Source organism: Hemicordylus capensis, chromosome 5 (genome assembly GCF_027244095.1).
Source record: "Hemicordylus capensis ecotype Gifberg chromosome 5, rHemCap1.1.pri, whole genome shotgun sequence".
Lineage (NCBI taxonomy): Eukaryota > Metazoa > Chordata > Lepidosauria > Squamata > Cordylidae > Hemicordylus > Hemicordylus capensis.
In genome coordinates, this window is record NC_069661.1 from 95,542,555 (window position 1) to 95,568,848 (window position 26,294).

At 44.5% G+C, this 26,294-nt stretch overlaps 2 protein-coding genes across 11 annotated transcripts in view; one reads left to right on the forward strand and one right to left on the reverse strand.

Moving 5' to 3' along the window:
* Positions 1–9,213: 9,213 nt before the first annotated feature.
* Positions 9,214–25,761, reverse strand: EXOC1L (exocyst complex component 1 like). Of its 8 annotated transcripts, none has more exons than XM_053253258.1 (4): positions 25,742–25,761; positions 18,230–18,594; positions 13,324–13,454; positions 9,214–12,797 (listed from the first exon to the last, which is right to left on the reverse strand). In XM_053253258.1, the coding sequence occupies exons 2-4, from the start codon at positions 18,348–18,350 to the stop codon at positions 12,531–12,533; spliced, it is 519 nt and encodes a 172-aa protein (XP_053109233.1). In that variant the 5' UTR covers positions 18,351–18,594; positions 25,742–25,761; the 3' UTR covers positions 9,214–12,530. The 8 variants fall into 8 exon arrangements, with proteins under 8 accessions (XP_053109233.1, XP_053109230.1, XP_053109232.1 ...); XM_053253255.1 differs by lacking the exon at positions 25,742–25,761 and adding an exon at positions 25,180–25,257 and having other exon boundaries at positions 18,230–19,427; XM_053253257.1 differs by lacking the exon at positions 25,742–25,761 and adding an exon at positions 23,838–24,583.
* Positions 23,809–26,294, forward strand: part of LOC128326440 (cyclic nucleotide-binding domain-containing protein 2-like) — a 91,615-nt gene continuing 89,129 nt past the window's right edge. For all 3 annotated transcript variants that reach the window (XM_053253247.1, XM_053253249.1, XM_053253248.1), the window contains exons 1-2: positions 23,809–24,325; positions 24,417–24,508. In XM_053253247.1, the coding sequence (XP_053109222.1) occupies positions 24,302–24,325; positions 24,417–24,508 (116 nt within the window). In that variant the 5' untranslated portion in view covers positions 23,809–24,301. The remainder of the gene's footprint in view (positions 24,326–24,416; positions 24,509–26,294) is intronic.

Below are 26,294 nucleotides of genomic sequence, written 5' to 3' on the forward strand. Positions count from 1 at the left end.
GCCTAGAGATTTTGGTAGTGGATAGTATACAAATTTATTAGATAAATTATACTGTCTCTCTCTGCACCTGTGCTGGCCATAGACACACCCATGTGTGTTTATTTGCCAGTAAGTAGAGTTTATTTGTAGTAAAAGGCAGCCTCTTTAGAGTGTTAATTGGATCTCGCCAATGGACTAGCACACAAATGCCTCGGACCAAGACAAGCCACCTCCCCTACTGCAACAGGTTCCCCAGTAGTGTGTGTTTCGCAGGATGTAAGCCTTTTACCCCTTTATCTTTCTCTGATTAAAATGACATTTAAGCCTTCCATTGTGTGCATGTCTCTCAGACCCAAGAAAAGAACCGTGCTTGCCTGGCACAACAGCTATCCCTATCTGACCACACCCCACTAAATACTGACCCTGGACAGGGCCAACCCTCCACGATTGCTTTGTCAGTTCAGCAACCACCAACTAGATTCTGCTCGGTTCTACCATTCTCCTCCTGGCTGGAATCCATCTTTGATTGGGTGATGCCTCTGCTGTGGTGCACACACCTGTAACTCATGAGTGTTCCACAATCATCCTATGACCCATGAGAGTGGGTTAAGATGCAGGGCAGAAATTTTAAAGTAATAGAGCATACAATAGGCTGTCCTTGCTATGCAAACTTGGGAAAGTGACGTGACAAGAGAGCAGGATTATGTAGTATATCCTGCATAGAATGGGTTGAACCAGGGTTTACTTACCTCAAATTATAATCATTCATTTGCTTCAAGGAACCCTCATTTCCAATATTCAGCCTCGTAATGTGAAATAATAAAAGCATGTATAGAAACCAGCCTCTCTCACACACAATTTAGGCTAAGTGTTTCCAGATGAAAAAGTCAAGTTTTGAGTGCTGATAGTATTTCTACAGAATCAGCTATTGTTGTCAAGGGTAAGAACTGTTCATAACAACCCACTGTGAATCTGTGCTGAATCCATCTTTTGGGACATCTTTCCAATTCACCATAAATGTGGGTTAGTAGAACCATGCCAAAAGCTGACTTACAGTTGAATTTAGCCCATGATCACACTATAGGCCTCTTCTTATGCAATGTGCTCCACATTTACTGAATGTGGGGAAGTGGGATTGAACCCACTAGTCCCACTAAGGCCAACATTTAAGAGAACCTCTTCTTTGCTTTGTGCCCCTCCACCCACTGAGAAATTCTAGAGTGGTCCATCTGTAGTTGCCACTGACTCATCTGGTGGCAACTCTCAGACAGGCCTTCTCTGTTGTCCCCACACAGCTTTGGAATGAGCTCCCTGCTGAAATGAGAAAAACAGGTTGCTTACCTGTAACTGATGATCTGGTAGAGATCTGTTGATATCCAGAAGAATGGGGTTCTGCGCCTGTGCAGGAGCCATGCAGTAGCCATGCCTGAGCTAGTAGAAGCGCCAGGCCACACCTCCACACTAGAGTGTGCTATTTAAGGCATGCCCGTGGCACGAAATCCCTCAGTTCTTGGACAACTGCCGTGGTGGACGACCATCTAGGAATATTAGTGAGTTCGACAATGAAAAGAGGTAATGCCAAGGGCTAGAGCCGCGTACCTGTATAGCCATAGAGACAACACTACTGCAGAGGGGAGGATGGGAGGGTCTTATGGATATTAATGGATCTCTACCAGATCATCAGTTACAGGTGGGCAACCTGTTTATCTGGATCAAGATCCATCAATGCCCATAAGAATGGGTGTTTAGCAAGCTCCATTAGGAGGATGGGAGCAGTAGTAGCTATTGCAACACCCGCTTCAAAACGCTTCTCCCAAAGGTGGCCTCTGCAGCAGAACGGACATCTATGGCATAGTGCTTCACAAAGGGAGACTGAGGACTAGGTAGCTGCTTTGCAGATATCCTCAAAGGGTACTCCAGAAAGGTGTGCCGCCGAGGAAGTGTGGGCCCTGATGGAGTGGGCTTGTATAACTTCTGGTGGCATTTTGTGCTGGAGTTTGTAAGTCAACAGTATCAGTTCCACCAACCATCTTGACAACCTTTGACAGGAGATGGGTTCACCCTTGGCTGTGACCTTGTAAGATACAAATGGGTGTGTAGTCTTTTGAAAGTCTTTCGTTCTTGGCATATAGTACAGAAGTGCCCGACGAATGTTGATGGCATGGAGTGTGTGTTCAAGGGTGGTAGTTGATTCCCTGAAGAAAGCAGGGAGAATGATGTCCTGGTTCAAGTGAAAACTGGATACCACTTTTGGTTGAAAAGTGGGATCCAGGCGCATATGAACTTTGGGTAAAAGATCGTGTACGGAGAATCTACGCGTAGGGCTGTCAGCTTGTTCACTGACAGCCCTACTGTCATGGATTGTTCATGGATACTGTCATGAACTGTTCATATCCATGGCTGTGTATACAGCAATTAAGAAGGCTGTTTTCCAAGATACGAGCTTCATTGATGAGGACGCCATGGGTTCAAAAGGATCCTGGGTGATAGTTGACAGGACCAAGGACAAGCTCCATAGTTCTACTGGTGTCTTGACCGGAGGGTAAACATGAGAAAGCCCTTTCAAGAAAGCTTTACTTAACGGTTGAGAAAAAAGTCTTTCCATTAAACCCAGGTTGATATGACGACAGGGTGGTGAGTTGTACTTTCAGTGAGACATTGGCCAGCCCTTTGCTTTTCAGAGTTGTGAGGTATCTTAGGACCTCCTTTACTGTAGCCTTCTTGGGCAGAAACCCATTTGAATGCTCATAGATCTTAAAGTGGTGCCATTTGCTCTGGTAATTACGTCGTGTGGATGCCTTCCTCCATTTGAGGAGGATGTGGTTCAGCAGGTTATCTGCCAGGTGGTCAGATGGAGAGTGTGGACGTCTGGATGGAGAATCCGACCTTCGTCTTGTGTGAGGAGATGCAGGCGGAAGGGCAGGTGTTGGAAGCAATTCCTGGATAGCCTGCGTACTTGTGGAAACCAGGTTTGTCTTGGCCACCATGGGGTCACCAAGATGCTGTTGGCTGCCATTGTAAGAAGATATGCCACTACCTTGGGTATCAATGGGAGTGGGGGAAACATGTAAAGCGTCTCCTGTGACCAGTTGAGTTGGAAAGAATCTCCCAGAGAGTGAAGGTCGAGGCCTACCCTGGTGCAGTAGCGGGCCAGTTTCGCATTAGTGGAGCTGGCAAACAGGTCTACTGTGAGGTACAGCCACAGGTCGAACAAAGGCGTAAGCACCTCTTTCTATAATTCCCGTTCGTGGTGTCGGTCCTGAAGAAAGACCTGACTGAGATCGTCCGCAAGGGTATTTTCCAGGCCCTTGATATGAATTGCCAATGGGGTCACCTGGTGCTGAATGCACCAGTGCCACAACTGGACACCCAGGGTACAGAGACGGTGTGACACCGTCCCGCCCTGACGATTGATGTAGGCCAGTGCAGTGGTGTTGTCAAGCTGAACTTGGACAATCTTTCGCCAAATAAGTGGTAAGAACGCCTATAGTGCTTGGAAGACTGCTGAGAGCTCCAGGAAGTTGATGTGCCAGAGGGCCCGACGTGGGGACCACCTGCCCTGGCTCTTGTGGCCGTTGCAATGTGCACCCCAGCCTTGCAGGGAGGCATCCGTGGTTACCCAGATAGACGGAGATGGAGGTTGAAAAGGGACCCCACTGAGTAGATTCTTTCATTGAGCCCACCAAGATAGTAAGTGGAGGATCTGTGGTGGTATCTGCAGGCGCTTCCACTGGCTGTGCGGGGCGGAAGGTGGACAGGAACCAAAGTTGTAGCTTCCGCAGTTTTAGGTGGGCAAACTGGATGACTCTATTGCAGAAGGCTATCAGCCCCAACAGGCACTGTATGTTTGGGGCCAGTTGCAGAGGTTCCCGTTGGAAGAGTGACACTAAGTCCTGGATGCGAGCGTATCTGTCCTCTGGCAGGTATGCTCTGCGTCTCGGCATCCAGAATCGCCCCTATGTAAGCAATATTGCGTACAAGTTCCAGGTGAGATTTATTCCAATTGACTTGGATACCCAGGTCTTGGAGTAGGACCAATACATAACGGATGTGCGAAAGTAACTTGTCTCTGTTTTTTGCTGTCAAAAGCCAGTCATCTAAATACGGATAAATGGTGATCCCCTTGGTCCGTAGGTGTGCAATCACCACCACCATACATTTTGTAAATACCCTCAGGGGCAATACATTGTATTGGTATACTTGGCACCCAACCATGAAGTGTAGGTACTTGTGATGACATGGACGTATATTGATATGAAAATAAACGTCCTTGAGGTCCTGTGTTGCAAACCACTGTTCCCCCTGGATGAGGGGAAGGATCTGCTGCAACACCATCATTCAGAATTTCTTGACACAAATGAATTTGTTCAGGCAATGGAGATCCATGATGGGTAGAATGCCAACGGGAGAAGAATCTGTCGAGCCTGTTTGCCCATTACACCGAGGTTATTGCCCTTTTTTTAAACAACTCCTTTACCTCGTCTTGTAGAGTCCAGGAAGGAGGGGTGACTCGGACTCTTGTGAATCGGGTAGAGACCTGAACTCAATCGCATAACCCAAGGTTATGATCTTCAAAACCCAATGGTCTGATGTTATATGGTGCCATGTGGGGGCATGGCTGGACAGCTTGATGGTAGGCTGGGACAGAATGATGGTAGGATCTGTCAAGGCAGGTGGTATTGCCCCTATTGGTGGGAGGGGGGAGTTGTGAGGTGTCAATGGGTGTTCCCGTGTTTCAAAGATACTTCTGGTTATCTTGCGTTTTAGAATGCTGAGACTGGACTGACTTCGCTTTTTGTTGGTAGGCCCGTTTATGGTATGAGGAGTACGGTTTCCTAAAATCCTGGTGGTCTTGTCCCTTGTAGGGGGGCCTGTATTTCCCATAGTCGGAGCAGAACTTAGATGGTTGTGTCATGGAGGCATGTGTTATAAATGTCTTGGCAGTGAATTTGGACTTCTTCAGCTGCTCCATAGTTGCATCAGTGGTGTTACTGAAGAGACCTGTGCCGTCAAATGGTAGACTATCTATTTTGTCTTGCATGTCTTGTTGGAGGCCCGTTGAATGCAGCCAGGTATGCCTTCTGAGGGTGATGGCAGCTGTCATCGCACTATATTCACTCTCTGCCAAGTGCTTGGCAATGCTGAGTTGCCTCCGAGTCAAATCTGAAGATTCCTCCAGCGTCTTTTGGAATTTGGTCTTAAAATCCTGTTTGGAGAGCGTGTCTAGATCTTTTCCCAAAACTTCCTATAGGCCGTGAGTGTATTTTGTTGTACAGGCCGTGTAATTTGCTACTTTAATGGATAAGCAGGAAGTGGAGTACACTTTCCTCCCAAGCATAACCAATTTTCTTCCTTCTTTATCTGGTGGCATGGTATGTTGTTTGCCACCTTTTGTTGGCGACGCAATCTATCACTAAGGAATTTGGTGCTGGGTGCTTTAAGAGGTACCCCTTATCTTTATCTTGAATGTGGTATAAATTCTCTAATTTCTTAGACGTTGGAGTGGACGTGTGCAACACCTCCCATGCACATTTCGCTGCTCTCGTGATCATGGGCAGCATAGGTAAGGCTACAGGCGCTGTTGATTGCGAATGCAGCATGAAATTGTACACTGGGTCATCTACCGTGGCAAGTTGGGAACGAATGTCGAGACCCAGGGCCTCAGCCATTGTCTGGATGTGCTTATGGTAGGACTTTAACTCATCATTTGGGGAGACCTAGGTTGGAGGTGCCACATCCACAGGAGGATCCACAATGGTACTCTCTTCTTCTGAGTCTGACTCAAAGTCAAACAAGCCATAGTGTTCTGATGGAGACATCAGGACTGGCACATTCCTTTCTGTTTCAGTGGATGTCTGCATTCCCGTTACCGTAACAGGGGTAGCCGGTATTGGATCTGTCTGTGTTGAAGCATTACGGATCAACAGTTTAGCTGTTCAAGTCCCGTTTTGGGCTACCTTCAAAATGTCCGTCTGTGTTGGCATCGAAGTGGTTACAGGACGCATCGGGGCAGATGCCGCAGACGTTGCAGTGGACAGCCAGGGTCTGTCCCCATCAAAAGCATATGGTGCTTCCAGGGACTCCATACCTAAGGCAGAGTGGGAAAAACCACAGCTATGCCAGGTCAATAGGGATTGCAGAGGGGCTGCTGTTAATGTCGACGTCTCTTGCGTTGTAGCAGAGGGCTCTTCATGACGAGGTTCCTCGACATCTGCCGGTAAAAAGCCCTTGAATGTCAATGTCAAGTGCTTGCTCAAAGAAGAGTCCAAGAGAGAGAGAAGAGATCGAATTGCTGCAGGGAGATTCTCTTCCGTGTTGACATCGATGACCTCGAAAGTTGTCAGTAGGGGTCAATATCGAGGGGTAACTTTCATCGATTTAGAGAGGACTGGAGTGTGCCGGAACACTTTTTATCAGTGTCGATGGAGTGGAGGATGCCAACAGAGTAACTGCAGGTGAGAGTGATCTTGCCACTGGCATCGATATGGGTATCGGTATCGAGGCCGAAGCCGATAAACCTTGGACGACATCGACCATTGCCGACGGCGAGAGACGTGGTGCATCCACACATGGTATTGAGGTCGATGCTGAGGGGTGTGGAGAAACATGAAATGAAGTTGCGGTCCGTGTCGATATCGATGGTAGCTGGGCAACTGGGACCTGTACCCCTATTGGCGACGGAGTTCAGTCCACTGTTGATGTCGGTGATCTGTGTCGCTTTCCTGGTGGCGAAGTAGGCCTATCAGAAGCGGGTAGTTTGGTAGATTTTTGTCTGTCTTCCGTTGCACCTGAGAGAGCAGTCTTTTCCATAGAGTGAATGGACATTGAGCTTGATGTCGTAGGCCTCGACGTCGAAGATGTTTTTGAGGACGACAACCTCGTCAACGTCAACACATCCATCTTGGAAGCTCTGGCGGAGCCCGAGTCAGGTTTCGAGGTCGATGACGATTTCGAATGACGTTTGTCTGGTGCCGACATCGGAGGGGTCAAAGTCTATCTCAGTGCTGGCTTTGGAGTTGCTGTCGTCGTCGAGGAGTGCCGAGAGTCGAGGGGCTCAAAACATCATCGATAGCAGCCAGAAGATGGAGAGCCCGATTTTTCCGTGTCTGTTTTGAGAAAGACAGACACATTTTACAAGAGGAGACATTATGCTCCTCTCCCAGGCATTACAAACAAAGGTTATGAAGGTCCTTCGAGGGCAGTTTCGCCCTACATCCTTCACAGCATTTGAACAATTTTTTCTCCTCAGCCATTATGTCGTAGTCAAGTCCGTTCAAGGGTCAGAGTCCGGAGGCTCATCGTCAGTCCAGTCCAAGTCAAAAAACACCACAGGGAAGTCGGGCAGCCGTTCCGAGTCACAAAATCCAATGTAGTCCATCTAGCAGTCCGTAGTCAAAAACTGAAAAACAAGCAGTAGAGAGAACTCACTAGGTCAGAGGAACTTTCCGACTAACTAGGCAGCAGGCCGAAGGTCCAAACGCAAAGGCGGTCGGAAAAGAACTGAGGGATTTTATGCCATGGGCACGCATTAAATAGCATGCTCTAGCATGGAGGCGTGGCCTGTCGCTTCGACTAGCTCAGGCATGGCTACCACATGGCTCCTGCGCAGGCGCAGAACCCCATTCTTATGGGCATCAACGGATCTCAATCCAGATCCTCACCATCTTTGACTGATTTAAAAAAGACTCAGTGGATTTATTCATTAAAGCTTTTTAACTTGAATTGTGGTTTTGAGCCCTTTTAATGTGTTAATTTCTGTTTTAATTTGTGTTCATCATAAACCACCCAGGGACCTGAGTTTGGGGTAGGGGTGAGTCCGAACCGGTCCAGCGGCCATTCTAAAGAATGGCCGAACTGCCGGACCGGTTCGGCCCTTGCTGGTTTGGGTCCGGGTGGGGGGTATTGCTTTAAGGGCGGGAGGGCTTGCTTACCCCTCCCACCTCTTTGCCCCCTCCAGCGCCCGTATTTAACAGACTAACGGGGCGCTGGAAACCAGCCGCCCCCGCCCCCCCCCCCGCCGCGGGCAGATTTATCCACCAAAACTACCAATGCCCCTGCCGCCGCCGCCGCCTGCCAGCCCTCCCTCCCTCCCAGCTGCCCGCCCGCCCGCCCAAGGACTCACTCGATGCTTTAGACAAAACGAGAGGAGCTACCGGACGGAGCTCCTCTCGCTACGAAGGCCTGCTGCATACTGAAGGCGCTTTGCGCGCGCGCCGCAAAAGACGCCGATCGCCGGAGGCCCGGACATGCCCCAAACAACTGTGCATTCAGGGGAATCCAGGGTTCCTGCTAGTGTTGTTTATGTGGGTACAATCCTTTTCTCAAGAACACTGAACAGGTGGACAGCAGACACGGCTATATTAAGGGTAAGCCAGTAGTGTGAACCCCCCACAAAGCTCAGTGAATATGTGTCAACATGAGAAGAGGGCTAATGATGAGCCCAGGTGTAAGCAGCCATAAAAGGATAGAAAACTTTGTTATTAATAAAGTGGGGATTTCAGTGGGTTCATTTCCAAGTTGTTATCACAGTACAGTTCTAAAAAAACCCCACTCCGAATCATAGTTTATAAGTCTATGAAACTTTACTTAAAAATAAAAACGTAAGTTGACTTACATGTTTGTTTTGGATGGAGAGAGAAGTCTATATCTGTGAGTCTGTCTAATATCAGAACCCTTTATAAATGAAGTGCTGATTATCCATGTTCTTAGTAACCCCTGCTTCTTCCATCTTTTTATTCCTCTTTACTTTTTTCTCTTCAGTCAATGTAGGGCCAGTTCACAGATGCTGCAAGTGTCTTGTGAATGTGTAATAACCTCAGCATTTACATCTCAGCAGCAAGTAAGCAGGAGTAAATCTCCAGTTCCCACTGTGTGCTCCCACTTCTTCTGTGACTTCCATCTTGTCACCGGAGCTCAGTGCTGGGTGGAGAATGTTGGGGTCCCCTCCACTGCCTGGCATTAATAACCAAAATTTGAAGTTGGGCAGAGAATGTTGGGAGGCAGAGGGGACTCAACACTTCTGTGTCACATCTAAAGCTGCCGATGACAGGTGAAGTGGCAGCAGTAGCGGGAGCACATGCTTGGCAAGAACTGGCGGTTTCTTCCTACTTACTTACTGCCGTGATGTCTAAACTTGCTCATAGTGTACAGTTTGTATTTTGAAGCATGGGCTCGTGGCTCTGCTCATTGACTCTGCTCATGGCTCTGCTCAATCAGTCAACTGAAAAAAGGATAGCCTTTAAAAACCACTTTATCACACAGCACATTGTCTCAGTAACTTCAGGATGCCTAGGCTACTGTGATCTGAACATGCAAATAAAGTATCAAACAGGGTTAAATTAGATAGCTTTCACATAAAATGCATATATTGTACCCACTTTTCATATCAATGTTATCTGAGATACACACGTCACCATGTGACTGCTGTTACATATATACAAACAAGAGGCAAGCCAGAGCAAAAATGTATGAGGTATATATGAATGTAACAAATATGAAGTTACACACAGGTAATGTATTCCTAACACACCAAACAAAAAAGTCTGTAAAAAATATCAATTACCTCTACATTTCTTAAAGAATGGTGAGGAGTCTTTAAAGTTGGCTGGTTAATTAATATTGGTTCATTAAAGTCATTCTCTTGAAGCAGCTAATGCTTCTTGCCTGTTAAGTATAAAAATTGGAGCTGCTTCAGGCAGTTTTCATATGTGAAGTTTCAGTGAGCTTTTTATTTCCTATGTCTGTATCTTGAACGTACAGTTGATTAAAAAGTAGTTCTGTTTGTTGTTTTAGTCTGTTGTAGCAATAACAACAAAGCGTTCTGTGGCACCTTAATGTAACATTTCTTTTAGCCAGGTTGCATGTTGTCAGGTGCAGGAAATGAACATTCACTTGAATACTCATAAGCATTCACATATGCACACAAATAAAAGGCACAAAGATGCTTGAAGATTTGTGTGATAATGCCCATTGTCTTAATTGGATCAATAACCCAGTGCTGTCAAGAGGCCTTCAATCCAGAAGAACTCGGTAGAGAGCATCCTATACTAGTCCACTATAGTTGAGTACATGCTAATGGGAGATACTGAGAATCAAACTGGGGGAGGGGTGTGTAATATGTACACAACATGCACTCAACTCCTGAATTACAGTGCCTCATTGTACAAAAAAATGTTATTTTGTATACAATGCAGAATTACAAGGGTCAAATATCTTTATATAAAAAGCCTAGAGCTCACGATCAGCTGCTGACATACTGTGCAATGCTATTCACATGGTGGAACATACTGTTCATGTAGTTGCACAAGAGTACTGTTGTGTTAGTGCAAAAATCATAGGGATGGAATGTGTCAGTGACACCAGTTTATATAATGACATCATTGTAACATAACCACACAATTTTTTCACTAGTGCAGCTATGCAAACATGTTCCACTGCATGCATAACTTTATACAATATGTCAGACACTAAACTCAAATTATGATTAGCTACAATCTATATTTAGTGGAACTATTCCTAATACATGCTGTTCAGGGCTCATCACTGTTCTGTTATAATGCAGGCCTATCCAGCTTGTGACCTAATAAACTGAATGTGCCCCACCATGAGCCATGCTTTGTACTCTACCAGATGACAAATAACTCTATTTTAGCAGTCCCAGTCAGGCAGTGAAATCATTAAGGCTTTAGTGGACCACCATGCATGGCTGGTGAGTTACATTCAGTTTGGTGGGTCACATATTGTGCAGGCCTATTGTAGTCCACCTGCCTATGAACGTACATACGTTGGACCACAGGTTAGAAGAAAGACCAGAAGGGTCAGAAATGGAAAGTTTTCGTATGAAAGTATGTGACAAAACTTAGCTTTGTTCCTCTTTCAATTCAATTCACAGTAGCAGGCAGGAGCAGCTTCTGCCCCACCAGCCCATGGCACCACGTCATGCTCCAGAATCCTTTTTAACAGGACAATCAGGCTAGTATGAAGCCAACACTAGTTGGTAGGTAGGTAAAGGCTTATAGGGATGTGCACGAATCAATTTTGTCGAATTGATTTGTGCCCAAATCAAATCACCCCTGGTTTGTTTTGTGTTCAAATCTGTTCCCCTGAATCACCCCAGATTCAATTTGTATTTCTTTTGACTCAGATTGAGATAAATTTGGACCACATACAAAGGTTCTGGGGCACCAAATTTGAGTGGTGGGTAGGTCCCCATGGGTGCCACCTACCACCCATATTTCAAGGCAGTGGGGTACTTTTTACTGACTTTGTATATTTTCATCATAGGAAATAATAGGGATTCAAAGTCATCCTATCCTAACCCTAACATGGATCCCCAAATAGATAGATAGATAGATAGATTCTTTAAGCTAAGCTCTAGCCCTTGTAGAAGTGGAGTTATGGAGCAAAATGTGTGGTCATGATTTTTCAAGTATTTGGATTCTTTGGTGTCTAATAACATTTTCTCATAAAGAATCCCTATGAGGATTTATTATGTGTCTTCGTGTCTTCTCTTCATTTTGACTGTCAGTGGACAGTGCCAACTGTCAAGTGCCGTCTGTCAACTCCCATCCACACACACACTGGGGCACTCAGTTTATTTTTTAGGAATTTTTATGTTTAGATTCTTTGGTGTCTTTATTACACACCTTCATTTCTTCTGTTTATTTTGACCCCACTGCTTTGCAGGCAGGGTGGGGAAGTAGTGGCATCCCATGTGTCAATTACTCCACAAGCCACTGGATACTCACTTTATATTTTAGGAATTTTTGAGGTGTTTAGACTCTTTGGTGTGTAATGAATCCTCATAGGGATTCATTATGAGGAAAGGTTATTTGACACCAAAGAGTCTAAACACTTGAAAAAATTCCTAGAACATAAACTTAGTAGTACCCCACTGCCTTGCAGGTGGGAGGGGGGTGTAGTTGGCATGTGGCAGTTGAAAGTTGGCACTGTCCAAAGACAGACAAAATGGATAGAAGAAATGAAGGTGTGTAATGAATCCTTATGGGGATACATTGAGGAAAGGTTATATACCAAAGAATCCAAACACTTGAAAAATAGTGACCACACATTTTGCTCTATAACTCCACTTCTACAAGGGCTAGAGCTTAGCATTTTTTTAAAAAAATGAAAGCTGGGATTCTGGGGGAAATGATAGGAGGAATCCGAATCTCAAAGCTATTTGAATCGAATCAGGCGTGATTTGATTTGGACCCGAATCTAGCCAATGGACTACGGGGGCAATTTGTTCTGTTTCCAAATCGCTCAAATCAGCTAGATTTGGGTACAAATCGATTTGTACCCGAATTGATTTGCACATCCCTAAAGGCTTACATTATTTATGCTCTTCATGATGCTAAAATGAGTACTTAGGAATTCAATATTTTAAGCATGAGAAGTCAAGACTTTCTGTTGTGGGAGTGGAGACACTCCAAGTTATTACAAAAAAATGTACCTTATGAAAAGTGTAAAGCCTGACACAGTAGTGAACATCTATGTTTCTAAAAAATGTAATGTGAAATTTTGTCCTAATCTAATGAAAGCAATTATGGTTAGACTGGCAGAGGACACAGAGACAGACACAAAAGGTTGGATGCATAGAAGCAGATCCTCAAAAGTACTAAACAGTCCCCATTGTTGGATGCCCAGATTGAATCGCTATTGATGTAGGTAAAATCAAAGTTCACAATCTTCAGGTCTTTCTGAAGATACATCTCATTTAATTTATTTAATGTTCGTGCAAAAGCATATTTAGATGCACAGCTGTAAGCTTCCCAACTGTAGACTTTCTTGAAATGCATATCAAACCATGGGTTATCCTAAACAAAAAATAACAAAAACAATAATTATTACCGGTATTACAGCCTCTAAAACCATGCTTGTGCTATACTCAGCTACTCTGTCGATTAATGAAGTATTTATTATGCCAAAATAAGTTTTGTAAATATCTCCAAATCCTGACTCAATTTTTTAAAAACAAATGCTTAAAACATTTTAAAAAAACAACCCACAAATTTGTTCTTTAAGGAGGGTTGAAAATAACTCAAACTGAAGTCAGCAGAATTTTAACTGAATACATTTAGTATTCAGTTTCACAAGGATCTCCATGTGTTTTCTCTAAATAGCTGCAATAACTCAACCATCCTCTGCTACCCACTCTGTAACTGGAGTGTGTGTACTCATTCCTTAATGCTCTGCTGTTTTACCTATTGAGGGTAAAAATCAACAATCTCTAACAAAATCCCATGATGCTGTTTTAACATAACTTTTTATAGTAGTCCTGCACTTCAGCTATTGCATCACAAACTGCAGAACAAGCGTGCCATAATAAAATGAAGCACTTACAGCATCAGCCTCTTTCCCATCAATCATCTCCAGATCGTCAAGGAACCATTTCTCAGCTATTTCATATTTCTCATCGAGGCCAACTCGGAAGTGTTTCACCATAGTTATTTGTACTTCTTCACCTTTTGTCACTACAAGACAGAAAGAGGTTTACACACACAATTCATTTTCAAGGCATCGAAAAATGAATTCTTCAACTGCTTTCAAAAACACTTTGTTGTGGCCGTTAATGAGGTAGGACCAGCAGTGCCTGAAGACTGTTAGGATTGGCTGCTTTTAGAGAACATAATGTATACCATGCAAGATCAAAGTGTAAATGATTAGTCACAAGCTCTTAAGTGTCCAAGGAGGAAATGTATACATGTTTCTCCTTGTTACATCAGGATGGTTATTTAAAATATGTGTGCAGTATCATCTCACACACTGCATAGGAGGAGGCAATGTCAAGTCTTTACCCACATACAGATCTGTACCTGGGTTCATTGTATGAGTGCTAACATTATAACCTGGCCTGTACAGTGTTGCTTTAACTATTTTTTTAAAAGGGGGCTGCAAAATCAGGGTCTGTGCTCATGAAGAACTGCTCACAAGAACATAGGTACTTCTTGTCTGGATCAGATCACAGACCCATCTGTTCCACCATTCTGCTTTCAATAGAGGGCAGCCTTATCCCTCTTTAAATAATAGACATCTATGCCATATTACAAACTGTTTTTGAAAGTCTCGCAGTTTCAAACGTTATATGGCATGATAGGCTATTTTTTGAGAAACACAGTTTGAAAGCTTAGTTTGCATATTGTTTGGATTTTAGCCATTGCTGAGATAAATATAATCTTCCTTTGCAGAAAGAAGGAAGGAAGGAAGGAAGAAGCTGCACAGAGCCCCTGGTGGCACAGTGGTAAAACTGCCGCCCTGTAACCAGAAGGTTACAAATTCAATCCTGACAGGGGCTCAAGGTTGACTCAGCCTTCCATCCTTCCGAGGTCGGTAAAATGAGTACCCAGAATGTTGGGGACAATATGCTAAATCATTGTAAACCGCTTAGAGAGCTCCGGCTATAGAGCGGTATATAAATGTAAGTGCTATTGCTATTGCTATAGTTCCTCTTTGCACAACACAATTATCAAGCATATTGATTGGAATTTATCTCCCTTTTAAATTAATGGGGATTGTGGGTATTGGTGTAAAGCCCTGGGTAAAAGCAAAGTGAGGAATGTTAAATACTACAATAGATTTCAGCAACAACAATGGGCTGAAATTCTCTTGTGCATTTCTTGCACTTTGCTTGGCTTCAGTTGTTTTGATTCAGCAATGCAGCAAATACTGATGAAAAATATGCAGACACTGAAATATGATGCTGTGTGGGAGATTCCTCTGGTTTTGCAAATGGTCTCTCTGAAAACTGCGAAGGAGCTACTTGGATGGGTCTAGTAATAGCAAAAAGAGAGCTTTCTGAGCAAACTACATTTATAGCAAAATTTCTGAGTAGGGATGTGCACGAACAGTTTGTGCAGAACCAGTTCACCTCAAACTGGTGCTGGTTCATAGATTCGACCGTGAACTGAACCAGGCCAGGTCCTGGCGAACCGGTTCTGCACGTACAGAGGCACTCAAGAGGGAGTGATGACAAATGTAAAGCACTGCTTAGTGCTTGCCAGTGTGGCTGCTGATGCGGCCACGCACCCTCCCAGCAGCCCCAAGCGCACTCCTTTTACCAAGCTGCCAAGCCGGCTGCTTAGTAAAAGGAGAGGGGAATGTGCTTGGGACCACCAGGAGGGCAAGCAGCAACACCGGCAGCCACACCAGCAAGGTAAGCTGTGCTTTACATCTCTCACCATCCCTGCCCAGCTGCCCCCTTTCTCCCAAAGGACCCCCAAGACCTGTACTTGTACAGGGGAATCCTCACTGGATTTTACCCCCGAACTGGAGTATATCCTTTGGCTTGACCCAGAACTGGACCAGGCCAGTTAGAATCTGGTTCAGATTCGAACAGAACCAGCCAAACCAGTTCCATGCACACCACTATTCCTGAGCAACATCATTAAACTTAATTCTCTTAGCCAGCCATGCGTAGGGATGTGGCAAGGCTATGCGTGCCGGCGAGGGAGGCATCTGATTTCCTGGGCACCGGTTGGCTGCTGTTGGCAGTGAGGAGAAGCAGGCGAGGCGGCGACGGCCCGGCCACATTGGGGAGGCAGCCCCGGCCTTGGGGGTTGGGAGGCAGCGGCGGCGGCAGGCCCAGCCCGGTTGCGGGGGCAGGGAGATGGTGGCTGCGGTGGTGGGCCCAGCCGCAGTAGTGGGGAAATGCTGCGGGAAGGTGGCGGCAGGGAGGTGGGGGCAGGCCCGGCCACAGTGGGGAGGCAGCAGCACCGGGGAGGCAGCAGCACCGAGGAGGCAGCAGCAGGCTGGCCACCAGGGTGAGGAGGAGGCGGCAGAAGGGGAGGGGATGGGCTGGCTTGAAAGCTGGCCAGAAACGGGGCAGCGGGGGAGCAGGCCAGGCGGGCATCAGAGACGCCCGGGGGAAGAGGGCGCAGATGTTCTGCGCTGGGTCTGCTAGTTTCTACAATTTCATGATATTAACTACAAATGCTGATGGAAGTGTTGTCCTAGATTTAATTTCTTCATAATTTTCTCCATTCAGCATGCATATTTCCATTCACCTATCACTCAAGTTAATTCTGCACTTTGAAGTCGGTGGCTGACATCCTGACTAGCACCAGTGCTTGTAAGAGTTCCAGATTAATGTTGTGTGTGTGTGTGTGTGTGTGTGTGTGTGTGTGTGTGTGTGTGTGTGTGTGTGTGTGTGAGAGAGAGAGAGAGAGAGAGAGAGAGAGAGAGAGAGAGAGAGAGTGTGAGTGAGTGAGTGAGTGAGTGAGTGAGAGTCGGTAACCCTGGAAACCCTCTCTGTGTCACCCCAAAATATGTTCCCTCAGGGACATATTTTCAGGTGGCACGGAGCACTTCCTGGGGAAGGATAGGAGGAGGAGGAGGGGAAGTTGTCAAAATGTGGACCCCTGTGCCACTGTGTCATGAGGCAGAAGTGGAGCTTAGTTAGAAGAGCTTTTCAGAAGCACCTGTGCTTCTCTCATTTCACCAGTGCTTTGTTAGTCAGGATGTCAGTCACTGAATATGGCCTTTGAATGCATCCCTATTTGACCTTTTCCAACATTCTAGAGCCAAATGTTGCCCAGATTTCTCTTCCCACACCCTTTTACACAATACTTTTGAATACAAGTATGTTGGTTTTTTACTAATTCAAGAAAGAAACCTGGCCCTCTGAACTGAATTTCTGTTGATGTCTTTTAGCTGGAAACATTTAGCAAGATCAGTCTTTCCTCATATTAATTATACCCCATCAAGCATTTTTGTCAATAGACTAAACATTGTAGTCTATAATCCCTTCACAATGAAAAGTTGATGTCAAAGAAGAGGAAAGTATAGAATATAATTACATTTTGCAATAAAAATCCAATGCCCTGAAATAATGTAAACTCATTTTAAGATATATTCTGTCCACAGAATAATATGTTTTTCTGAGAACATGGCACAGAAACTTATATTTTTATGTTAGAAGAAAATAATATCTCTCATGTCATTCTAAGTGATTTCTCTCTCTCATACATACACACATACACTTACACTTCTGTGAACGTATCTACTGAATTATCAACAAAATCCCATCACTGATAACAGACGGCATTGCAAAAGTTCATAGTATCTCTTCTATCTGTTATTGAATTCCCAAAATATTACAGCCCAAAACAGTATATTGGAACAAACTTAGTGACATTAGAAGCAAAAAGAAACAGCAAAGCCCTCTCTGCAGTGGCTACCAAAATTTAAAAGCTTATTACAAAAGCAAAATCCAAACACAATACCTGGAAAGTGCTATGTAGTAGAACAGCAAGGAGAATATATCCAGTCTACTAAAACAACACATCCATATATATTTTTATCTTTTGCTCTGAAGTTGTCTCTCTTTAGAAAGCTTAGTCATCTAACTCCATATAGATAAATATGTTTCTCAATAACTACAAATAAACCATAAATACTGTGATGAGAGTGGTCCCCTCATCACAGGGAAGTGAGAAGTATTTAACTATATGGGTAAGTCAGTCCTGAGCCCATTGACCTGAAAATGAATCCAAATGAATTCAGTAGGAATTACTTCTGCAGACACACATTTAATGCTGCAGCCAGAATTCAAGAAGTAGGATGTCAGCTTATCTGAAACAATATTGTGTCTGCCTCCCTACAGCTCACATCATAAGCTACATCTTTCCAAATAAACAACAAAATTACTAGTCTTACAGACTAAACTTGCAGTAAGGACTAGCCTCTTAACTTTAATATCATTTAAAGACCAGTCTTCATCACATTTACTTTGAATAAAGTGCCATTGATTTGAGTGGATCTTATTTCCAAGTAGGTGTGCTTCGGATTGCTGCCTTACTTGGAAATAAATCACATTAATTCCAGTTGGGAATTGTGTACAGTCCTGGCCAGTTGTAGAGTTCCTGCCAAATCATAACACTATAACATTTTTATAGCACTTGAGAAAGTTCAAAGCACTCCACACATATTACTGCAGTAATTTGTTACAACATCACTGCAAAGCACCGGTAATTCAGGTAATGGGCCTGAAGCTAAGAGAATATTAGCTTGCCTGAGCACAATCTTAAACACGTTTACTCAGAAGGAAGTTCCATTGAATTTATTGAGGCTTACTCCCTAGCAAGTGTGTTTAGGGTTGCAAACCCAGTTAACTCATGATTGAGTTAACTGGGTTTGAGATCTGGACCACAAATTCCCAGCTCCCAATTCACACATAACTCCTACTGTACACTAGAATACATAACTGCACCCTGGATACAGTTAGTCCCTCTATAGGCCCTGTTTGATTTACCTGAAGCACAGAGGTAGAAGCGATCCTGTGCTGAGCATTCAACTTCAATGAATTCATACAAACTCTGCCCAAGGGTTTTGAAGAGTTTCTTGTTAAGGTCCTCCTTCACCAGCGAAGACATTGCCTTGGCTTCGATTGTGACTGATGGAGCTGTTTTCTTAGGATTGTGGTTCAGTCACACAGCAGTCAGGCCACAGCTCCCAGTTTCCAACTTTCCAGCTTGCCAGCCAGCCAGAGGAGCAGCAGCAGCAGCAGCAGCATTAGCCCCATTCAGCATCCACCCTAGCCTGAGAGGCTTCTCGTCTCTGCCATGGTTTGCTGATGTGATGAGAAGTTCCCTCTTGTGGGTCTTAGCGGCCCCCTGACTGTCACAGAGCAGAGGCATCTTTAATACCAAAGCAGCGAGAAAGCCCCATTCACACTAACTCATTTTGATTCCATTATCCCAGTCAGTTAACAGCTGCCTGGAGGTATTGATTGGGATGATCTTCCATTAAGAATATTACCACTGAGGAAAGAAGAGACAGGAGCAGGCGCTACATCTCCTCACCCGCCCTCATCTGCAGTGCTGCTGCTTCTTCCTGAACACTTAACTTTTCCCACATGTCTACGTGCACCACTTCACAAGCAAAGGACAGCCAGCCGATTCTGGCGCCAAAAGCACCTACCAGTTCAGAAAGGGCTTCAGCACTAAATCTGTATCTCCACTCTCAGGTCACCAGAAAAAAAAAATCCATCATCCAGGCTATAGTTTTGTGGAAAGCTGATCTTCCCTGTGTAACCCTTTCCCTGCTATCTTTTAATATGAATTGGTTTATCTTGTTAACCCAACCCAAAAGCTAAATAGTCTTTCCCCTAAATATTTGCTGAGCCACTAATCATTTCTATGCAAATCTAATAACTTAATCTGCTTCATTGTATTCTAAACTCTATATTTTTGCCTGATAATTTCAACATACTAAGGTCAAGCCATATTCGGAGGTGGGGGGGAGTGAAAAAAATACTAGATTTTCAAGCTACCTGAGCTGGCAACCTGAACCTTGCAAGTGCAATTTAGAAAGAGCATATGCATACCCTATTGATTTTGAATAATATCTTTAATTCATCCCTTTTCTCATTAGTAGAATTGCTTAGCAACATGTAGCCACTTATGCCTTTTTCAAAAGCGATGCTTAAATTGGCTTTGCATTTCCTGTGCCTGTAATTCAAACATAAAAGCTACAGTAGTTAGTATGCACATTTAATTTAAAATTAGATCTCTTCCACTTTCCATCCTGTACACCAACAGAGCATAGGAAGCAAAAATACACTTTAAGGTTGCATTCAGGCAAGCTACTAGGGAGTAAAGGCCAGACCAAATTAAACTCACAACTTTGAAGCCCAATCTTTTAAATCTGGAATGCTGCTTCAGGAGGGGATGGTTGGGAGCAGAGAGGTGTTGCCAGGGAGGGTGAGGCAATGTTTAACTCTTTCATACCACCAACTCATTCTTTCAAGCTAAAAATATTAAATGGTCCACTTTTGGGTACACTGTGCAATGATCCATAAGTCAAACAGACTTGTTCTGATGGTGGCTTTGGACCTGGTGCTGAGCAGAAGCATGAGTGACTAGATCTTCTCCACACTCACATGCATCTCATTAGAGATGCAAAGCGAACCACCATTAAACACACTGTATGTGTCATGAATGAATCCCCCCTAAGGGGAAAATTGATTGATTGATTCATTGATTGATTGATTAAGGGCCGTCAAGTCGGTGTTGACTCTTAGTGACCACATACATAGATTCTCTGCAGGATGATCTGTATTCAAGAGGCCTTTAAGGTCTCTCAGTGGTGCATTCATTGCTGTTGTAACCGAGTCCATCCACCTTGCTGCTGGTCATCTTCTTCTCTTTCCTTCAGCTTTTCCCAGCATTGTAGACTAAGGGAGCTGGGTCTGCGCATAATGTGTCCAAAGTATGATAGTTTGAGCCTGGTCATTTGTGCCTCAAGTGAAAATTCTGGATTGATTTGTTCTATGATCCATTTGTTTGTTTTCCTGGCTGTCTGTGGTATCCTCAAAAGTCTTCTCCAGCACCAAAGTTCAAAAGCATCAATGCTTTTTCTATCTTGCTACTTCGAAGTTCAACTTTCGCATCCATAGAGTGTCGTGGGGGAAACCATTGTCCAAACTATTCTAATCTTTGTAGGTGTAGACATGTCACGGCATTTAAATATCCTTTCCAAGGCCTTCATTGCAACCCTACCAAGTGCTAGTCGGCGGTATATTTCTTGGCTGCTGGATCCTTTACTATTGATGGTTGATCCTAAAAGATAGAAGCTATCCACCACTTCAATGTCTTCATTGTCAATTCTGAGGCTGGTTGCTGTACCCGTTGTCATTAGTTTAGTTATAGTCCCATTTTTTCACTGTGCTCCTTAACTTTCATTACTAGAGCTTGCAGATCATCCGCATTCTCAGCTATCAGAGTGGTGTCATCAGTGTAGCGCAGGTTATTGATGTTTCTTCCTCCAACATTAAAGCCACACATCTTCTTCCAATCCATCTTCTCTCAGTATATGTTCAGCATATAAACTGAATAAAGAAGGAGAGAATATACAGCCTTGTCTTACTCCTTTGCCGATATGGAACCAGTCTGTTTCACCATGTTCTGTCTGGACTGCGGCTTCCTGTCCTGTGTATAGGTTTCTCATGAGAACAATGAGTTGTTCTGGGACGCTCATTTTCCTAAGGATATTCCACAACCTGACATGGTTGATGCAATCGAAGGCTTTTCTGTAGTCAATAAAGCACATATTGACTTCTTTCTGGTATTCTTTGGCTTTCTCAATTATCCAGCGTGCATCGGCAATGATGTCTCTTGTTCCTCGGCCTTTTCTGAAATCAGCTTGAACATCTGGCATTTCCCTTTCCACGTAGGACTCTAATCTGCGTTGGATGATCCTGAGCATTATTTTGCTAGCACATGAAATTAAGGATATTGTGCAGTGGTTTATGCAATCTGTTAAGTCTCCTTTCTTTGGTATGGGTATGTAGACTGACCTCTTCCAATCTGTTGGCCACTGTGTCGTTCTCCAAATTTGCTGGCATAGTTTGGTTAGAGCCTTGACTGATTCTTCTTCTGTTGCCTGCCATATTTCTGTAGCTATTCCATCAATTCCTGTAGCCTTCCAACTTGGTAATGACTGGAATGCTGATCTAACTTCATCTTCCTGTATTAGAGGTTCTTGCAAGTAGGGAATATCTTCTAGAGTATCTTGGATGTTGCCATTCTTGCTGTACAGATTTTCAGTATACTCCTTCCATCTCTGATCTTCTCAGAATCAGTTACTCTCTGTCCTTTGGCATCTCTTAACATACCGATTTGAGGTTGGAACCTCCTTCTGAGTTCAGAGATCTTTTGGAAAACATTCCTTGTTTTTCCGTGTCTATTTCCATCCTCAAGGTCTTTACAGATGTCATTGTAGTACTGCTCCTTGTCTCTTCTAACAGCTTTCTGAAATTCCCTATTAAGTTCCTTTGTTAAGTGACTTTGGCTTCTCTCTTCTTCTTGGCAATTTCCACCGTCTGTTCTGACATCCATTTTGCTTTCTTCTGTTTCTTGGTCTTTGGCAGTCTCTTTTCACATTCATCCTTAACAACCTTTGATTTCATTCCACATTTCCTCTGGTCCCTATCAATGAGGTTCAGAACTTCAAAGCGGTTCCTGATGTTCTCCTTGAAAATGGTGGGTATATTCTCAAGATCACATCGTGGAAGCTGGATAGCTCGGTTTTTCTGCTTTAGCTTGACTTGGAACTAGGCCATATAGGTCGACTGTGTTTTCCTCCTTACCTTTTCCAACTTTGGCATTCCAGTCTCCAACCACCAGCAGCACATCTTGCTCGCATGTTTTGTCAATTTCAGACTGAACGTGAGCATAAAACTCATCAACTTCCTCTTTGTTGTTGAGGCAACTCAATCAGTTGCTGAGGCATAGACTTGAAGAACTGTCATGCTAAAGGGTTGTTCACGAAATCTAATTGATATTAGTCGGTCACTGACTGCATTGTATCCAAGTACTGTCATTGCTATATCCTTCCTGATTATGAAAGCAACACTGTTCCTTCTTTGGTTTTCCTGAGTAGGAAACAGAATGGGAGACTGAAAGTGTCCCATTCCAGTCCATTTTAATTCACTGATGCCTAAGATGCCAATCTGTAGTCGATTCATTTCATCTTTCACTGTGTCGAGCTTTCCCATACTCATGCTTCTTACGTTCCACGTTCCCATTGTAATTCTGTCTTTGCAGCTTCATATTCCCCACCCCCACCCCCGCATGGCAACATCAGCTGCTAGACGTCCAAAAGGTTTTAGTCTAACTGCGTCATAAACACCATTGGTACTCTGAGAGATCCTCAGCTCTTCCTCAGTAGCATGTTGAGTACTATCCGACCTGAGGGGCCCATTATCTGGCACTACATCGACAATCATTCCATTTTGTCTATCCATGTGGTTTTCTTGGTCAAATACAGGAGGGGTTTATCATTGCCTTCTCCTGTGCATTATGAAATGATGCCTTTGTTGTTGTCACTGAAATGATCGTCCGACTCCAGCACCTTCCTATATTGCTGCTGCCCAATATAGGTGCCTGCTTGCTTTAGCTGGGCAACTGGGATGACCTTCGCACTTTGGCTGACCCTACTGGGAATATACCTCCCAGCATACTTCGCTCATCCCTCCCAGGAACAAACCCCCCCCCCCAGCCACGGTGAGGCAGCAGGACTTGGGGGGAAGGGGGAAATAGCATGGCTATTTTCTCAATTCTTAGTACTGAACTTCAGCACTTTAGAATTGCAAGTAGTAACTTTGGGAAAGGCAGCAGTCTTTTCTCATGTGAGAATCCCACATTGACATTATGTAAATCTGGCCATACAGATTTGTTTGCCTCATGCCATTCACCACCTAGGGGCAGGGAATCTTAATCCTGCGGGCCATGAACCCCCTGGGGTCCATGGGGTTGTCCTGGTGGTCCATAGGAAATTTTTGCAGCAATGAATTTAACTTACTTGCTCGTGAGCCGGAATAAAGCTAACAATAACTATCCTGCAGCCATGGCAGATGGTGTCAGCGATTTTACTTTGGAAGAGCAGGTGTGCGTTCACACATATTGTTTAGATTTACGTCTAAGTCCCTGCGGGCTATCAGGGAGCACTCAATAAATGATTCATGTTTTTCACTGCACATTGGAGCTTAGCCCAATTTACATCTGGGGTTAAAAAAATCCACTTTTTGAGTCAAGTTTTTGCGCAAATTCAAAATATCCTATATGCTCTTTAACTTGCAGTATTTCACCCCTCTTAAATCCTGCTGTCTGGGAAAGGCCCTGAGTTACCCCCCCACATACACACACACTTTTATCTGGAGCCTTATGAAGTGGCGCAGTGGGGAAATGCTTGACTAACAAGAATAAGGTTTCCGGTTCGAATCCCCACTGCAACTATATGGGCATCATCTCATACTGCACGGGAGGAGGCAATGGTAAACCCCTCCTGTATTCTACCAAAGAAAACACAGGGCTCTGTGGGTGCCAGGAGTCGAAACTGACAGCACACTTTACCTTTACCTTATGAAAATATAAAATGAAGTGGGGGTCCATGGGTAATACTTGAGGATCTGAGGGCGGTCCATAGGTGCAAAGAAGTTAAGAGCCCTGCTCTGGAGGATACAGTCCATTCTACCACCTCAGGATTCTACCATCTCATGGTGCTGATCCATATGTACTGTCGGCCAGGCCTATGTGAGACGGAGCCTGAAAGATGGGGCGGCGCGGCGAGGAAAAGGTGGCTGGAGATGATTCTTCGACGAATGCCTAAAATTCCTTTGCTCACGCAACCGGAGGAATAGTAAGAGAGACATTGCTTGCATTTTCTGCCCTTGTTTGGAAGGGCAGAAGAAGAGAGCTCCTGTCCCGCGTCTCGTCGTTTTGGTGCCTCGTCGTCACCACGGGAATGAGCCCGCCCAAGGGCGGGCAGGCAACTCTTAAGAAGACGGCGGTGGCTGCTGGAGGGAGGTACAAGAGACTGAGCCATGGACGCCTCCGCGAAAGTAGAGGTAAGCAGCACTTAGCCGCCCCCACCTCTGCGTAAGGACCGGTCGCCGTCCTTCTCACGCTCTCGCCTCACGCGTGTCTTTTGACTTGAAGGAAAAACCAAGGGAGTCGTCGGGACGACAACGATTCCGCCAAGCAGCCACCACCGTCGCACAGCTCTGTGGGCTAGTCTTGAGCAGGAAAAGGTAACCCGATCTGCCCTCAGCAGAGCTGCTGGCCAGCTCCATTCCCTCTCAGCACCTCGTGAATGATTCCTAGAAGGAGTGGGGTTTCCCGCCCCTATATCTAGAAAGGACCGGGGGCGGGAAGGACCAGGCTCAAAAGCCTGCCCGGAAGCCACACACATGGGTGAATGGGAAAGTCTTCCCATTAACCTCGGCCCAGAGCTGAGAGTCACACTGTGGTGAATGAAATGCACTCTGGCCATTCTCAGAGACTCTCTTTTATTATTACTTCACATGTTTGATAGGGCCTGCTATTCAACATACTGCTTTTCTTTATTTCTGGCTAAAAGTAGCGTTCATATCATTGATCCCTGCTCCTTGAACAGTTCCCAGGCACAGCAAAATAAATAAATAAAAATCTCCAAAGACCTTAATTTCCCTAGTGTGTGAGCTATCTAGGAGTCAGCCCTGGATTTCCGTGGGTAAACTCAGCTCTAGGCATGTAAAGTCATGGATCATAAAAGAAGAGAATGTCTCCTAGCATGTGTAAAATCATTTTTTTGCCATTACTGAATGATTGTGTACAGACTCCATCCACATGGGATTAACTTCTAAGCAGACTAACTTCCAAGTAGGCTTGAGCACTGGCTTTTCTCACATTAGAAATCAGTCAGTAATCCTCCTTAACATACTTATTTAAAAGGTGGGCCCCACATACTCAGTGGGGCTTACTTTCAAGTAAATGTGCTACATCAGGAGTTCCCAACCTTAGGTCCCTAGATGGTGATGAACAACAAAGGCCATTGCGGCCGAGAATGCTGGGAGCTGTAGTCCCAGTTACCACGAGGCGTTTCTAACGTAGCTCTGAGAGTGGAGGCAGGTCTGATAAATGTTGAGTCTAAAATCTGGCTTTTAATATTTAAATTTTGGCTCAAAATATACCTTAATCCCACTAGATTGTTACCACTCATGTTAGCAGATAAATTAACTTAAACTGGGAAATGGAATTTAAAGGGCAGTTGTTTTCCTGTGGGTTTGCTCCGCAGTCATTGTTGGCTATGAATCTTGATCAAGCTAGCCTGGCGCTCTCCCAGAGAATTTGTGATGTAGCATGGCAATCCAATAAAAGTCTTATATCAAGGAGAGTAGTGGTGAGTAACCAGCTATTGAATATGAAACCTGCTAATTGCTTAGATAAGCTTACAGTAGCAAAATACCGTAGAGCTGCCACACTAGCACGCTTTAATGTTTTACCTTCTGCTGTGTTTGAAGGCAGGATTGGAAAAGTCCCTTACATGGAGCAGTTTTGGCCTTGCAAGTCGGGTGCTATTGAGACACTACCACATGTGCTACTGTACTATAGTTTCTACAGGAACACTTGCTATGAACTAATGGTGCTCCTCCTAACAAACTACCCTGGCTGCCCAAATGAATTCTGTTAGCTATCTTTTATCTGATAGCGATGACAAAATTACTTATGCAGTTGCTAAGTTTGATCTCATTGCCATTAGAATTCAAAGTAAGAGTGTATCTGTATAGTTGGACTCCATAAGGTCTACACTTAGCTGGATTAGCTATTGTTACTGTTTGAGCTGTATGTATATATTTTTCTGGTTAGCGACCGTAAATAAACTGATCTGAACTAGTTGAACAACATTTGAGGTCCCAAGGTTGAGAAACCTTGTGGTATGTGTTTCTGCCCACTCTAAATATGCTCCTCTCTCTCCTCACCATTCACTTGGCTCACTAAGTGAGGAGTGTGGGAGCCACAAGCCATAAATGTTAAAATTGTGCAAGCAATGCTGTC